Source organism: Pararge aegeria, chromosome 4 (assembly GCF_905163445.1).
Source record: "Pararge aegeria chromosome 4, ilParAegt1.1, whole genome shotgun sequence".
NCBI lineage: Eukaryota > Metazoa > Arthropoda > Insecta > Lepidoptera > Nymphalidae > Pararge > Pararge aegeria.
The window spans coordinates 9504553-9522671 of record NC_053183.1 but is presented as its reverse complement, the minus strand read 5'-3'; the positions used below and the strand labels follow the sequence as shown (position 1 = coordinate 9522671).

The 18119-nt window shown below is 36.2% G+C and overlaps 1 protein-coding gene across 1 annotated transcript; it reads right to left on the bottom strand.

Moving 5' to 3' along the window:
• Nucleotides 1-2851: 2851 nt before the first annotated feature.
• Nucleotides 2852-17998, bottom strand: LOC120637648. The gene is made up of 10 exons (XM_039909563.1): nucleotides 16709-17998; nucleotides 12108-12312; nucleotides 11472-11625; nucleotides 11078-11238; nucleotides 9790-9956; nucleotides 8836-8976; nucleotides 7919-8083; nucleotides 6540-6765; nucleotides 5645-5801; nucleotides 2852-5443 (listed from the first exon to the last, which is right to left on the bottom strand). Exons 1-10 carry the CDS (start codon nucleotides 17486-17488, stop codon nucleotides 3601-3603), a joined length of 3999 nt encoding a protein of 1332 aa, XP_039765497.1. The 5' UTR covers nucleotides 17489-17998; the 3' UTR covers nucleotides 2852-3600.
• Nucleotides 17999-18119: the final 121 nt, after the last annotated feature.

Genomic DNA, 18119 nt, shown 5'->3' with positions numbered 1-18119 from the left:
ATTTAATAAGGCTAATAATGTAGGTAATGAAACAATATTTGGTGATTTTACGGTTCTCTTTGAATACAACAAGTACTTAAGTAGATAAATAATTTATACAAAGCACTTTGTACTTGCTTTTTTTCTTTGTGGTTAAAATTTATTTTATTTCCAATGTTTGTGCCTTAGGGCATAGAACGGTTGTAAAAAACTTTACTTCTAAATCAAATAAAAAAATTCATGATTATTTGGTTGAACTTTTCAAGGTACAAAATGCTGTCAAATTATATTACAGGTATTAATTACACTTATAAAAAAACATTGTGATGTTTCTTATTATTCATACTCATTAAGGGGCGTCCATTATTTACGTGAATGTTTATGGGGAACAGAGGGGGCTGAGCCGAATATCACTCAATCTCACATAAGTTTTTTTTCTGCCAGAAATAGTATAATAATACGAGAAAACTGGGTTAAATAAAGAAGACTATTTAAAGCAATTAATAAAAAGACGTAATCAAATTATTTTCTTTAAATCCAACGTACAAATACTAAATTATGAGGATTAAAAGTATTCATTTTGAAAAATCTCCCTTTGCATCGGTGGAGGTGGGATATAGTCGAGCAAAATCTTACGACGGCTCAAGGGGTGACGACTGACGAGGGCCGAATAACTGCCAGTTACCGTACGTGATTAATGGATGCCCCTTAGCATAAATATTGTACTTTATTTTAAATAATTTCAGCAGAAATCAAAACACCGTAAAACATATTCGCTCATTTGTGCGCGTTTTTTTATTTACTACACGATTTACGCTATTACTATACATTAATCCATCACTTGCGAGTCGGACCCCCATAGAGAGGGTTCCTTACTATAAACCATTTTCCTGTTTCCCGTAGAAAATTAATTAGGATTTTCCTATATGCAGAGTGCGAAATTGCTATTTATGCCAGAATTTTACAATTTCTAGGCCCAGTAGTAGTCTCAAAGGTTGGGATAGGAAGGTAGCTCGATTTTCTTAAAAAAAAAAAATAAGTGGCATTCGAAATCTTATTTTTTCCTTTATCATATTCATAACTTGCCGAGACTGAATTGAAGATCACATAGTGATCATGTAAGAGTTTCGTTTTGGTCTATGAGGTAAGGAATCCTAAACGCTAGGAATTGTGCGAGTCTACTGGCTAATAAGAAATTCCAAAATAATTATTAATTTCGCAAATCTTTATCGTAACGTCATAATAAAAGAGAGAGAGCTTTCATGTGCTCCTATTATTTTTAAGTCGTACAATGAAGTGAGTATTTTCTAGTCAGATTAATTTCCCACTTAGTCGGTATTGCTTTTCTAGCCCAACGTATTGATTGTTCTAGATCGATAGCGACAATGTGAAATCATGATGAGTTTTGATCCCCCTTGCCTTGTCTCCTTGCCGTGTTTTGGCGGACGGACACTTTAATTTTATCCCTTGTCAGGGTATATAATCTGGGGATATAACTATAGTCCCCCGTCTATGCTAGCCATGCATGAGTGTTTTGACATCTGATGTTCAGTGTGTACAAGAAGCTTACATGGTAGTTGAAGCCAGTCTGTGAAATTCTACAGTATTTTTTTACCGTAAAGGTGAGCGATAAGGTCTTTATCAGCGCGTTAAAACATCGAGCCATTACCGCCGACTTATCGTAACAGACAAAAAACAAATTCTACACTACGGTTTTGTGCTATTAAATTTATATTTGATTATATTATATTTAAATTCAGTAAGAATTTAAATATAACAGCATATTTGGGTGTTAAAGTATTTAAATAAAATTTCTCCTCCAATATTTGTGCTTGGCCGGTTACGCAAGTTTACGAGGCGGTAATGGGTGGACCTGTCCGCTGGTAAGAGCCGTATTAATTATACGAACTGCATATCTACAGTTCTTGAAGGTCCTTTATCCGTATCTGCAGAAACTAACGTATAAAGCACTACGCGCACAAATGAGTTTACGAAGGACATCATACATATTATTCTACAACAAAAAACGTTCGCAAATAAATGTGATGTTAAAAAAACTTACATAAACCAATTATTATAATAATAAAACGTAGTTTCATTTACTGGTTACGGAATAGATTCAATATTTAATATAATTTCAGTTTGATTATTGCCTTATTTATATAATATATGTGTTTATATTGTTATAAAATAACAATAATTATACAAAAAATCTACCGGTATCATCATCCCGATCGTCATTGTACTTCTACCAATATATGTTTTTTTTTAAATTCCTCTACAAGTTAGACCTTGGCTGCAATGTCATCTGTATAGTATAATGAAATGTTAATATAAAGTAATCTGCAAATGCTGCGATAAACAAATCAGTAAAAAATATAATAAAACTCGTGCTACTAAAAGTAAATGCAAATTCATTTTTGTGTTCAACGTGACCAGTAAATAAAAAATACATTTCATTACGAAAAACATTATTTCAAAGTTACACATTCGTCAATTATATCAGTTCCTTGCGCGATTTTTTTTCGTAATTTTGGATTGGAAAATTAAAATTTCGTTATTTTAATTTTTAGGAAACTTCATATTGTACAATAAGTAATAAGTAATTTTAGATTGTGCAATTTATAACAAACAAAGAGGTGGTATTAAGAAAAGCTTCATCCTATTTAATCCTTTACAAGGATTTATTTATTTGATGTAGGCATAAACAACACCCCATTTTTAAAATAATGATATTATAATAAAATCACTAACATAGCTGCTCAACTATCGCTCTGATTACATTCTAAATACATTCATTGTCAACAATATAAAAAAATATTTCCGGAACAATAACGGTTTAGCAAATAAAGTTTTATAACAATGTACCATTTTTTTCTGAAACTATGTATAAATACCTATTAAAAAGGAATGTTGATATTTTAAAATTGAGATAAACTTCATTGAGCTATTTGAGACTACAAATCATCGCCTCAATTTTCTATTAAATAATGTTTTTTTTTTATAATCAAATATAAGCTACGGCGTAGCAATATTCACTGTTTATTTAATTACTACTATTGTTATTGCTTTTCATAAGACCGATTTACACAACGAACATATAACACAGGCCTAAGTAGGCCTAAATTGTAATAGCATTATTAGTTTGCTGTTTTTTCTATAAGATCATATCTCGATATAAACTAGATAAAATTTAAATGAGAAAATCTAATTTTTATGTAAACTTAAGAAATGTTGCTCGGAAATAGTTATATCATAGACATATTTTATTTTCATTCACAAGTTACCGAAAATGTAACGTATAATATACGTTCAACAAAGCACAGATTGATGAGAACGTCCTAACAATCGAGTATAAAACAATTTATATTATCTATATCTCGATTAACTAACTCCTAATATAATTAATCTGCATCTCTCATAAACTAACGGCTGCAAAATAATTTGAATGCATTCCTAGCTTCATTAAACTTACATCTAGCTAGATAATCTTATTTACAATCACTAACAATAATTGTTCATATCTATAATTATATCACTCCAAATCCGTCTCCGCTCAGATGCTCCTCCGAGGATCCTAATGGATAATAAACATTGGTTCGAGTATTGCGCGCCGTCGCGTCAGTCTGCGCGAGACGTCTCGGAGTAGGCATCGTCCAGGTATGCGTGCAACGCATGCGTTCCGTGCGACAGGTGCGTACCTAGCGGCTCAAAGCTCACGTTCTGCTCCACGAACGTGTTGTGTACCTGACTAGGCGGCTCCACTCGGAACTGGCCTAGAGTCCACGGGTCATTCGCGTCGGGAGCTCTCCGGACACCGCTGTCGAATGGAGACAGCTCGCCCCACGGTTGCGGTGGAGGAGTGTTTAACATCGTTGGCATGTTGTCTACGCGCGAATGCAGCGGAGATTGTATCGCGGGCTCCGTACCGAAGGACGGTGTCCCCCAAACTAACGATTCTATGCCAGTCGTGGGAGTGTTCATATGATTGAAACCCCATGTGTTCGGAATTTCCGGTGGAGGGACATTCGGAGTTATATCGAGAACCTTGGACACTGAACGCCCATACACGTCCTGTGCTCTCGCATTCAAGTGCGTTCGCGAGGCATGTCCACCATCTGGACTAGGCAGATGACTGTATTTAACGACTCCTGGGCTCTTTTTATTACTGTAAGTGTTTTCAACACTCGGTCTGGGTGAATAAGGGCTGTGGTGCTGCTGCCGAGACATTGGGCTGTATTGACCGGGAGTCCTGTTCGGGTTATTACGTAGATTGTCGTTTTTGACTCCTAAGCCGGGATCGGGACTTGTGTGAGTCGAAGGATGTGGTGAAAACGGAGCATGGTGCTTAGGCATGGGACTATAGTTGTCATTATTCCACGCTCCCGACTTTTGAAGATCGGCCTTGACGATCTGACTCGTGTCCGGACTCGGTTGAGCAGAATAAGGACTAGGCTGTGATGAATAAGGGCTAGGCTGAGTGGAATATGGACTGGGCTGCGTCGAGTACGGACTCGGCTGAGCGGGGCTCGGTTGCGCCGAATAGGGACTTCTTTGAGAAGAAAATTGACTTTCCTGCCTAGGCATTGGGCTGTAGCTACTGTAATTCCAATTATTAAGATTCTTAATATCTTGTTTCAATGCTATGGTTTCAGGACTAGGTTTGTTCTCAAGAGAAGTGGTGGGACTACATTGCTCGATGACCTTAGCGTGTCGTATTTTTGTGTGACTCTCTAATCTGTTCAGTGGACTTGCTTCAGATTTATGAGAAGGAGTACTTTTGAACTGGCCTAAATTCCAAGAATGGTTGCCCTTAACCAATTCTGGCGGAACATCGGGACTACTAGGAATCTGGCTATCTGGCTTTTGGACGGGACTATAGTGAGGACTTCCCGTGTCAGTTTTGACGGAATCTGACCGGGGAGTCGATGAGGAATCGGGTTTCGATTGAGCAAGGGGACTCGAAAGTTTTCGCACAGCTTCGGAAGTTAAATTTTCAGAAGTATTCTTCGATTGCTCATCGCTCTTATTACTAGGGGAACATATAATTTGTTTTTCGATAGACGTACGTTTATCAGGAACACTAGTACTTAAATCGGGTATACTTTTTGGTTCCTGAAACACAGTGTCGGAAGACTTATCTGGAGATTTAATTTCTACTTTACTACTACCAGAACTTTCTGCTGCGTCATTCTTTTTTGACTCTTTGTCGTCATCAGTCTTAGAGGCCTGTGCATTTGTCTTTTTCTTTTTGGATTCTTCAGTTTTACTCTCTTTGGCTTTAACTTTTTCCGGATCTAAACCGTCTTTGAGGTCCTGAAGTTCCTTCCCTAAGTAGAGGCGTTTCATACCTCTCGGCAAAGCGCGGCATGAGCTTAGGTTGAGCGATTCTATGCGAGGGCATTTTAATAGTACTTTCTTGACAGCTTCATACGAGACGGATGATCCACATAAATTGAGTACTCTGTAAAAACAAAAACCTTATCAGGACCTTTAGCAGTTTTTAGTTGGGTCAATGATTATAAAGTGAGATATTTGTTGCAAGAATTAAATAAAATTCATAAAAAAAAATGGTCTTCTTAGTATTTAAGATCCGTATTGAATGCAGTATTCAAGGATTCGTGTGTTAATTGAACCGTCCCTTAATTTAAATTATCTCGTTTACCTGAGTTTGCTGTTTGGAGATTCGGCCAAAGCGCAGACTGCCGCGTGCAAAACCTTGGCATTGGAGGCCCAGGACAGGTCTAACTCTATCAGGCTGTGCGACCACTTCTCACAAATTAACTCCAAGCAAGCATTCGTTTGCCGTAACACGTTACAACCTAAAACAATTTTAGTAGGATTAAGCTAATTAAGCGTAACAGTATTTTTAGTTCCTTTGTGTTTAATCGTTAAGGATCATACAAACACGTCGCTGTTTTCTATTTTAAAGCTATTGCACATTTAGGTTATCCCCTATAAACTAGTAGTAAGGAATGTATGTATATGTGCGCTATATTAATGTTTATATAAATATATGATACAGTCGCTATACAACCCAACCCAATTAATACTTAATCATCATATCCACTGTAAACGAATGTGAAATGTAGTCCACAATTAGGTTACCTGGCAGAGTTCGCGTATGCGGCCGCAAATTGTATAATTTTTATTTCAATATGTAGTTTTATATGTTTCTTGATGTTATCTACCCTTGAATTAATCTTTAACTACATAATAATAAATAATATTAAAATACGACAAGTACACGCATCGCCATCTAGCCCCAAAGTGCTTACTTTGGGGCTAGATGGCATAGCTTGTGTTATGGGTACTAAGATGACTGATGAATATTTTTATGAATAACATACATAAATACTTAGAATATACATATAAACACCCAGACACTGAAAAACATTCATGTTCATCACAAAAACATTTTCCAGTTGTGGGAATCGAACCCACGGCCTTGGGCTCAGAAAGCAGGGTCGTTAGAAAACAGCGCCAATCGGCCGTCAAACATAATACATATAATTTCTTGTAATGTTTGTGTATTATGTCAATTTTTCTACCAAACATACCTCCTAGAAAGAGATGTTGCAGGTCCCACGCCGGCACTCGTACTAGTCCCGAGTCGGTAATGCGTTGTAGCCCACGCAGGTCGAGTAGACTCAGACGTGTGGCCCCTCGAACGAGTCTCGCTAAAGCTTCGTCCCCAAGCCTATAGTCACCGACGGCCGCGCGTTCCTCAGCTACGCTACCGGCGATCGAAACCTCTTCCAGTTGGGTCCAACCACCTGCCTCCATCTACGTTTTCAAATAGAAGTCCTTCATCAAACTTTTCAACATATTTTCGCTAGCGTGAAATTAAGATAAAATGAAATGAACCTCGATGTAGTGGAGCGATTATGATCCAAGTTGAAGTTGGATAATCATATTATTTTAGTTAAATCTGCCTCATGGATTAAGCGTGTTGGACGCACAAACAAATTATATGTTATAGAATTATATCAGTTTTATAATATTTACTTTGTATCCTCATTATCAACGTTTTAACGTGTCACTGCTGGGCTCAGGCCTTCTCTTTCATTGACGTCTGGAAAGTATACAATGGGTTCCCCGGACGTCTCCTAAACTTAACGAGAGGGACAAGCCGTGGTGGTTATGGTTTGGGTAAAAGAGTCCCATATAACCACTGTCCTGCCCAAAAGGACAGAGGTAGCCATTAAGCTTTTCCACCACGATAAAACAAAAAGGCCTCTCTCATACTAAAGTGTTGTATAGCATAGACTCATCACTCTGCTTTAATAAATAAATATACTACTACAATACACACATCACCATCTAGCCCCAAAAGTAAGCGTAGCTTGTGTATTGTACTAAGGTGACTGATGAATATATTTATGAATAATATATACAGATAAACACTGACACTGAAAAACATCGCACGAACATTTTCCAGTTGTGGAAATCGAATTCATAGCCTTCGATTCAGAAAGTAGGGTCGCTGTCCACTGCGCCAATCGGCCGTCATCGGTTTATAATTTGCTATAATTGGCTAGACAAGTCCTGTATGGCAACTGTACGGTGATTTAATACCTATATATTTTTTTTACTTTTATACACACCACAAAGATAAAAAATACGCTGCCTATATACAAGTTATCCTGAACATGTAACTCGGAAAATCCGATGGACGTTAGGGTCTCTAGGTGCTGGACCAGTAACGGTAATTGCAGCGTTTGTAGACCCCCGATGAGGTGGAAAGATTGCATCAAACGAGTCCCACGAAGTCGCTGGACCTCTCCAGATCTCATAGGGTCGGCTTCGACGGGCACTGTTGACTGAGCGCAGAAACATTCCCATGACCATCTTGGAATGCCGTCAGATATTGAGAAAGTAAGTCCGAACTGCAACTCTTGAAAAGTTTTTACATCTTTTAGCTTAATGATCAACATACCTGTTGCGTCTTAGTTGCAGAGGCCAGAACTAACTGGGCATTGGCAGCGCTGAATACCCTTATTTTAGGACAGCCTTTCTGCAGTGCTTCTAGAGGAATCGGTGCTGGATGAGACGTTGCCTGGGCACCAGAAATATCCAGCACTTCGAGATTCGGACAGTGACTCTGTTGAAAATATATTCAGTATTTAAAATTCTTCAGATTACTTTCCATTAGAGTCTAGAGTAAATTAAGAGGAAAGTCAGTAACATACAACCGCTATTAGTTTAATAGCGTTTCGATATAGTGAGGTTGGATTAAGTCTACTCTAGCTAGCTACTACTCTACTCGCTGTCTACTCTACTCTAACTAGCTTTAGTTTTTAACGATTAACGAGTTCGTTCCTAAATTTTCGGATATGTGTTCGTTTTAAACAATTTAATATCACATTTTTTCATCGAGAATCCTCCAAAATGTTTTCAAGGTCGTGTAAAGTTAACCAAGCCTACGACTACAGCATAAACCATTCTCAATCTCAAAAATGTCTGTTTAGAAGTAGCTCGTGTGAGACACTGCTGGCACGATTTATGAACCCACGCTGACCGTTGTAAAAATATAGGAAGCAATGGCTCGCACACCTACACAGCTGTGTAGGTGTGCGAGCCATTGCGCCAATCAGATAAAATCAAACCGTGGATAAAATCAGCTAGGGAAGCTTCCCTAGCTGATTTTATCCACGGTTGTCAATCTCCAGCGAGATTTTTTTAACTATGCGGTAGATTATACAGTGTACAAGTGTATGCGAAAACACAGATGCACTCTTTACTCCCTCACTCTCATACTCTGATGTCAACTCTGACACAGAGCACCGGCTCAGTAGTTCTAGGTATAGTTATTTACTTAAAGATGGAGAGTAACAAACCCGGATGAATACTTACGGCAACTGAGGAGAGTATTTGCGGCAGGGCGGAGAACTTGTTGTTGGCAAGTGTGAGGTGCGTGAGACGCGTGCCGCAATTGCTCGCGACGCGGGCCATAGACGCAGCCGACAAACACGTGCTCGAACCTCCCGTTTCAGACTGTTTGCATAAATGCATATTAATATTACACAGGGTTAAATAAAAATTTCCAGAAAGCTTATGACCTGGTGGTTCCTATCATTAACACTAACAACTTTTGTTCTACGACTTTTCAAAATTCATGTTTTATCTATAAAGTGGCATTACACTGTGAAACTACAAGTGATTTAACAACGACGCTAAGTCGGGTCAGTGACCGCACGATGAAGCCGTGATTCGTGAGCTGTTGCCGACGGACAACAGTACAGAGTTGTAACAAGTAGAATATCTATATACTATTATTTATTTTTATTTATACTCTTTATGTGCACACCACTACAAGTTAAAGACAGAAACGAAGAAAAGAAAGACAGAAGCAGAAAACAAAAGGTGGCCTTATCGCTTAGTAGATCTCTGCCAGGCAACCTTAGGATTAGGAAAACATGATGAAGACAGAATGTAGGTGGTGCATAATTAAGAAAAAAAAAATGGATAACTACATACTTATACTAGATTACAAATAAAATAATACATAATATAATAAATATTAAAAAATAAAAAACTAATATATGTATATATCATTTTTAAATTAAATAATACACAGTACATGCAGCATTTGGTGTGGAGTATAAGGATTGAAGAAATTATAAATTACACCATACAGATTCCCCTGCCTTTCGCGGAGTATAGCAAATTAAGCTTAATTTTCATAATACATAAACTATTAAGTTAGAGAAAAAGTCATAGAACCAAAGATGTTAGTTTTAAAGTAAACAACTAGAGAGACATGCCCAGGGCATGCACTAGTAACTAGTAGTAAATTACTTAAATTACCGTCAAAGAAAGATCAAGCCGCTGTAGTTTGGGCAGGCCTTGCACCACATCGAACAGCTGTTCCGGTGTGATGCGGCTCCAGCCGGCCACGCTCAGTTCCACCAGCCCCGGGCAGTAGTCCACCACACACGCGAGCACCCACGACACATTGCATACCTTCCATTGAGCTACAACACAACATAGTACAACATGTAAAAATTCATACCTACTGTGAGTGGCTTGCTCTATTATATGTATGTATACTCAAAATGATGAAGCGGAAGCGGTGATAGTCTAATGGCAAGGGCTTCGGTTTCACTTTTTGGGTGTCGAGTTGTAATCCAAGTTATGTGCGTTTTAAGCAATTAAAATATCAGTTGATTCAACGGTGATGGAAAGCATTGTGAGGAAACCTGCATGCCTGAGAGTTCTCCATAATGTTCCTAAAAGCGTGTGCAGTCCACCAATCCACACTAGACAAGCGTGGTATACGGCCCTTTCTCATTGTGCCATGTAAGCGGGCCTATAATGGGTTGATATGATGATGATGATAATGATTTTAGGGTTCGTATCTATTGAATAGATACACATACATTGTCTCAGGTACACAAGCAAAGGGGGTAGCTGTCAATCGAGTAGTCTTGCGACTGACTAGGTACTGATTGGGAGTGCGCATGACTTGCATCTGTGTAGTAATGAAGCAGTGGATTGTAAGTACTACCGGCCATTACAATCATAAAACTAAAAGTGTTTGTTTGCTTGAACACGCTTGTCTCTAGAAACGACAGTAGTGTGAACCAACTGTGCACATCAAATATGCAATTGCTGGAAGTCACAAATAGGCTATTTAACATCATGCTTAGAGTAATGTTCCAGGTCTTTGTTTGTACCGAAAATCGAACTCAAAGCCACTTAGTAGTAGAGTTAAATAAACTATAAATAAATATACTATGACAATACACACATCGGCATCTAGCCCCAAAGTAAGCGTAGCTTGTGTTATGAGTACTAAGGTGACTGAGGAATATTTTTATGAATAACATACATAAATACTTATAATATACATATAATCACCCAGACACTGAAAAACATTAATGTTCATCACACAAACATTTTCCAGTTATGGGAATCGAACCCACGGCCTTGGACCCAGAAAGCAGGGTCGCTGCCCACTGCACCAATCGGCCGTCTAAAGAGTTGTTTTTAATATAACCTCTTTTCCATTCCTCAAGATTAAGATCTTTGTAAATTTTACAATAGTAGCTAATTATTGACAAGTTGAACTGAATAACAACAAAAAATAACTTACCAATATTTAAAATCTGACATTGGGACAGACGATTTTCGAGAAGCCAGACCAGTTTATAGTCAGTTTTGCATTTATCTACAGTGTATTGTGCAAGGTCTACATTCTTCCAAAGTTCTGGCCTACAACTGACACTGTGCCATAATTTACATACTCTACCCAATCTGAAATAAAAACAAAGTTTATAATGAATATTACGAGCCAGGAAAGTTCGTCACAAACTGTGAGGTTTTTAATTTGTGAATCGTCTATGACCTGTATTTACCATTTTTATAGCTTACGTGAGGACGCTATTCGAAGTGATGGGTAACAAATTTCCCCGTCATGTTGAATAGTCCCTGAGCACAATCTCCGAAATACATACATTGAATAAATATATCTACAGAGGATATCTTACCTAATAACAGCTGGTAAAGTTCCGTTGCTTACTACATTTTCAAAAATTTTAACTAAAATCTCTTCAGGCATGGAATGCGCCCACGGACTTTGAGGTCCACTTTCTTTACTATCTGTTTCACTACTTCTAGTTCTTTCAGTCTTTTGAGCTTTATCTGAAATGTAATTAATTAGAACTTATTATAATAGTATTATTACTATTATTATAATATATTTAACATATTAATACTGCAACAATTCATAGCGCACCCTCAGAAGTTAAATGTAGCTGCAAAAAATGCTAGCCAAGGTTTCGCAATAATATTTACAATGTACATATAGATTTTCTTTTTTTTTAAAGCTTACTTTATGGCGGTGATGACGATTAGGCACAATTTTACAATCGTGTATTTTTTTACATGTTCAATGTCTAGGTTTCCAATGTTTAACCTCGGGGAGACTGACTTTTAGTGCAACATATTAATTTACAGCAAACATTTGGCCTTAACTTTTATAATACACAGCATGAATAAAATTGTAGGCTCTCTATTTGTAAATTCCCCAACCATAAGCTCTAAAAGCTAGCTTAAAGATTTAGCTATGAGTTTTACTAACTTCTATAGGGAAAATTATTAGCAGGAATAAAAGATTTTTATACCTTTAGTTTTGGAGTTATTATTATTAGATTTCTTAGTTTTAGAGCGAGTCGCACGAGGTTTAGGAGCAGCAACGCTCATGACTGCATCTCCCCTAGAAGGATCATACTCCTCTCCAGAGCTTGCACTAGCAACCGGTGATGCTGCTCGCTTCTTTTTAGATTTCCTTTGACCAAGCTCAGCTATCGATGTTGGTGTTGGGGCAACCTGTAATTATAGTGTCGAATCTCAGCTCTGTACATTGTATTCCATTACAATTGTAAGCGTGAAATGTTTAAGGATGTATGGATGTTTGTCACTCTTTCACAAAAAAATTCATGAATGGTTGTTTGATTAAACTATACAGCATATATATATATATATATATAGCATAAAAGAGAAAATACAAATAATTTATAAATATATTTTGTAGATCAGCCAAAGAAAGACTCAAAGAGTTTTTTTCAAGTATAATATTCTGCAATACAAAACCTATCTTGGCGTGCATTGCTGTTACAGCTAGGCAAAGATAATGTATGGTGGGATGGTTTCTCTTATCAGTTGTAAAAAATTCTTCTTAATCTCATTGTAAACCAGAAATCGTTCTACTGCTATTCACTAGTATAATATATACTAATAAAAAATAATATAAAATATACTTTTTGTACTGACATAAAAACAAACTGCAACTTTAGGATAAAATTTAAAAATAACTATGACTATGAATGATCACTATTACGTTTGGATGATATAGCAGTGTATTTAATTATCATTACAACAATCTTTAAAGGTTAACAGTGATAAACAATTTTAAATGATTTGGTCAACAACCACAAGATAAAAGAGTAGATTACATAAAAGAGCATAGGTATACAAAAAATAATATATTTATTCTGTATACCTGAAACATACATACATAGTGTAGGCATAGCTTTACATCAAATTAAGTACTCTTCCTAGTTGGTCATGTAAAAAAACTTGATTATGAGAAACTTTCACCCATTACTTTGTTCATAATTAAGTATATTGATTGCATTTCTTTCATCACCATGCAATTTGAATAACTCATTGTTTATCAATCATCAATAGCCTATCCTAACGGTCTAACAGTCCACTGCTAGAATAAAGGCCTCTCCCAATAGGAGGGTGGGCCCCGTGTGCAGACAGGTACACAGACACAGGACATTAGAAATAGCACAGAGGATGTGCTGTTGCCTGTTCTGATTATGCTTTAGTCACTCATACACCTAGCATGGCTAGCATGGGCAGGATAAAATTTTCTCCCCGGGGAAAGGATAAAAATTATCTTCTCCCACAGCTTTATCAAATCTCAGAGCATTGGCGCAAGTGAAAATAATATCCAAATAATATATGTGTAAAAATAAACAGGAGTAAACTTCTCCTATTCCCTGTTCCCTTGCTTTAGCAGGTGGACACGTTAATGATATCCCTTGTCAGGGGATATATCGGGGCACATAATTTTTGTCTCCAGCTTGTGTTAGCCCTGCAGTGGGGGTGGTGACAACTTTATTCTGATCTGCAGTTGATATTTTATCTATGTTATCAGTTATCTTCTAACATGAACAGAAGCTTAAAATCAATTTTTAAATTATTTCAATAATCAATAATTATCAAAATTTATTTATCAAAATTTCTTCTTTATAATATTTTATATCTGACTGATCCATGTAATATATTACTTCATTTAATTCATATTCAACACATCTGCTCTCTCCATTGAGTATTTCAATAGGAAAACCAAATAGTTGTTATACTTGCATCTTCTTCTCAAGATAAGTAATCCTGAGATCACTGTGTAATCTCACATTATAAGTGCTACAATTAAACACTATATTAGAGCCAATCAAATCAATCTTATCATAAAATCTATAAAGAAGGTTTATTTGTAAATAAAGCTATTCAAGGCATAATTAATTCACAATAGCCTTAAAGGCTTTGAATTGCATAAATAACCTTTTAAGTGTGGTAAAATGGGATGCAAGTTTTATTATTAGACCTAGGAACTCAAGTTCTAAAAATTTTCAGGAGGTTTAGCTTCAAAAAGAATTTAAAAAGGGGTGAATGAGGGTTGCAATGTTGTATTTGGGTCTCATTTTTTTTAAATTGATAGAAACAAATATTGTTATCAACATCATTAATTTGATATGCAGAAATACTTTTGTTACCTTGTTAACACAGTTTTTAAGTGAAGAATTTTTTATATTAAACCTACAAATGTGTGTTTTGAATATACAAGTAGGTTCTCTTGCATAATCCAGGGCATTTACTTGGAAATAATTAAACGAAAATTCCCTTCTAAATGGGCGAAATATGGGCTGAAATGTTGTGTAACTATACTTTTGAAGTCAATGGTTTAATATGTTATTAGTTTGAAGTAGCATTAAAGTATAAGTAAATATTATAATATCATTCAAACAAAAAGTCCTCAAATATAATAAACTAGCTATTTTCCAGTGCTTCACCTGCATTAACTAAGGATTGTAAAATAATTCTATAACAGTATAGTTTCATATTTAAAGCTCACCACTAGATCTCAATGCCTAGTTCTTGCACATGGATGAAAACTCATTTCTTGTTTTTGTTATTTTCCTTTATATTTTGTATACATATCATTAATTTTTGTTAGGTTATTTTCCAATAAATATAATATCCTCAATATATACTTATTAAATAGGAAGAAACCTTAACATATTATAATATATAACGAAAATGTTCAGTGTAATACAAGAATCCTAAGTTGAAGTAGACAATAAACAAATTATGTAGATATAAAATAGACATACAAACATACAAAGAAATAAATATTTTATTTCATTTTAGGCAAATCATATAATTTTAATTAAATTTCACTAAGTTACAAGTAATCCACACTGGAAAGGGGTCCAGTGTGGATTACTTGTAACTTAGTCTCATTGTGGGAAGACCCGTGTCCTGTAGTGGACCTGTAAGGGGTTGATATGATGAAGGAACAAGTAAGCTCAATTTAAAACATCAAATGATGGATAATCTTAAACTTGCTGTTTGGGACTGTGATGCCTTATTAAACAGTAAAAAAATCTAATCCCTAATTCTTAACTATCTTTTGGTGCAGTATAAGATAAAATATTAGGCCTGTATCTGCTGGCACATTATTAAGCTTCCACCTACTTAAAAAACAATTTGAAAATTAACTTTAATCACAAAATAACAAATGAGATTTAATCTGTAATCTAACAAGCTAGAAAGCTAGCTGAAATAATATATAAATAAAGTATTACATTCGCAAAACAAACTCTGGCTACAATTTTTTTTTCCAAATACAATCTTTATATATAAAATTATATGTTGGTTTGTTTACGCTCCAAAAACTCAAAAAGTTCTGCACCGATCGAGCTGAAATTTTAGCATGATATATAATACGCATCAAGGATTGTTTTTATCTATTTTTCTCAACCATTCAATCACAATGTGCCACAGCGAAGCATGGCAGGGTACAGCTAGTTTTATTTCAAAACACAACCAGCCAGCAGAAGGAACATAGGAATAGAACTTAGACAACTTTGTACTTTTTTCTTTGAATTTACCAAAAAAAGACTTCTTGATAAGAAAGCATTAATAGTTGATTATTTTAAAAGTAGGTAGCAGGTATTAATAGTTGACTCAACCACTATAGCAAATTAGAACAAAAGCACTGTACTGAAATTGATACATTTGACACAGCTGCTTAATTTTCAATACCTGAGACAATAATTCTCAGTGCTGACATTTGGAGCTCCCACCCTTTTATACCAATAAATGATGGAGATTAATATTTCATAAGTATAGGTAACAACAGTACAATGGCTTAATTAATTAGATCCAGCAATATTCATTTCATAATAAGTTATCCTTGTACATATGCTTGGGTCAATGGATTCTGAAAAAAACAGGTGACAGATTTTCACTCTAAAACACAAAGGTGATTGGACTATAAGCTATAAAGAAAATGCAAAGCTCGAAATTTAGCACAAATAATAAAATTATTGTGTATTGAATATGGGTATAAACTGGGAATGATGGCTACCGTAAGCTAACTGAAATGAGCTTCCTATATGCCGATTAGGTAAACTGTATTACCTAGTTGGGTAAATAGAATGTTCATTTTTGTATTTATGCAACCAACAATTACATTTCAACATTTAAATTTAATCTTTTCAATACTTACTAGCTCTACTTCACTTATATGAAAATTTTGTCCTCAAGTTCTGAGGGACCAACTTAGATTGAATTAAGTAGTATTGTACATTTATCAGACACAGCACTACACTTTATTTTTTGAGATTGGAGGTCTGTGACTAGCAGTGCGAATTAAAAAAAGCTGAGATTATGACACAACTTTTAAAAATATTAATGTGGTTTAGATCCAATTCCAAGAATACTTGCAATCAAAGCTTGACTTTTTCTGCAGTCTTGATTCAAATTTCTAAATACCAAAATATGTTTTTTTACAGGAGGAGCCAAGGCATTTGTACATTCTTACAAAATAACAATATAAAGTTATGTACCTAAACTATGTAAGTTTAGGTATGCTTATATGGCACAAACCATTTAAAACTAACAGATTATTATATTTAAAAAAGCTTACCACTTCCTGAAAACTTGTTCTTCTTATCTTAATTTTGATTTTCGTATTTGTGTCCACTATCTGACTTCGATACGTTGGTGTACTACAATCTGATTTCTTAGATTTCTTTTTGCTACGAGAACTACAGAGGTCCAACATCGAACGGGGCTTACCACTACATGGTATGACTATATGAGTCCTTTGTTCCTTTGATTTACTCTTTTTTGTTGATAATTGACTAAGTCTATGACTGTAAGGTTTGCCACTAGCTCTCTGCACATTAATTAACGGTAACTTTACACTACGCCCTAGCACTTCATCGTCTGAACTTTCACTTTCCTCTTCTGCCTCCTCAACCTCCTCCTCTTCGTGGCACTCACTACTACTAACTAAATTTAAGTTTTTACCACCTTTCACTTGTGACACTACACTTTTTGATGTATGCGTCCTTTTATGGGAGTCACGAGAACGTTTTTTCCTCTTCCTCTCTTTAGGAAGACACCCATTGAGAGTAGAGTGGTTTGTGTCGCGCCTGGAGTGCTGCTTGTGCTTTCTGTGGCGAGGACGTGTCGGGGACGGCAGCGCTCCGTTAACCTGCATCCTCTGGCTAGCGATGGCATCAATGCTCTGCTCAAAGTCTGTCTCCAGCTTGACACAGGACACGAGTTCGTCCTCAGAGTCCGAGTCAGTAGCTAATTGTGACAGCCGGGCATCAGGGAACAGGTCCTTGCGCACCGAGAGTCTCATGGCGGGCTCGGATGCCTCGTAGCCGTCGTTTACGGGACTCGAACGGTCCGACATACCGCCCGCCTCCCGCCGCCCTCGCGTACCACTTCTACAAACCGCTCACCGTCACCTGTCCGTCGTGAAGTAAACAATCAGTTTGACACATCACATTTTCACTTTTGATGCTGAGACACTCACTGATCACTCAATGAAACTACGATTACGTTTGATTATCTACATTCGAAGTACCTATCATTATTGTGTTTTTTAACTCGCACTTTCTGGGACAATCCAAAGCATCTTTTTTTCTTTACGTATTCGCATTTTAGGTCATCCATGTTCATGTAACGTTGTGATTGCGAAAAACAAAGTACACATCATTTTCGCGGACACTAACACTTTATCTTTATTTAAGACAGGCTGATTGCACTAATTGTGATTGTATGTACCGATTCTTAATTATTTTTGTCGACTACGAGTAGATGAAAACTGTTGACCTTGTTAAAAGCTTATTAGGTTTCAAATTTTAGTCAACAGATGCAGACATTGTCACGAAAGGTTTGGTAGCAAAGTGTTCTATGTATTGTCGCAGTATCCTTGTTAAGACGTCTTTACATGAATAAAAAAAATTTTAATTATGATATATATCACAATATATTGAGGTATGTTTTGTCATCTATTTTATTTTAATTTTTAAAGGTAGTAA

What these genes read in the sequence shown, in the direction of transcription:
- LOC120637648 (XM_039909563.1), bottom strand. Translation starts at nt 17,488, where the DNA reads ATGTCGGACCGTTCGAGTCCCGTAAACGACGGCTACGAGGCATCCGAG. An exon ending in TAATAACTCCAAAACTAAAG is followed by an intron (nt 11,626 to 12,107) that starts GTATAAAAATCT and finishes ATTACATTTCAG; the next exon opens with ATAAAGCTCAAAAGACTGAA. An exon ending in ATGTCAGATTTTAAATATTG is followed by an intron (nt 9,957 to 11,077) that starts GTAAGTTATTTT and finishes GTTGTGTTGTAG; the next exon opens with CTCAATGGAAGGTATGCAAT.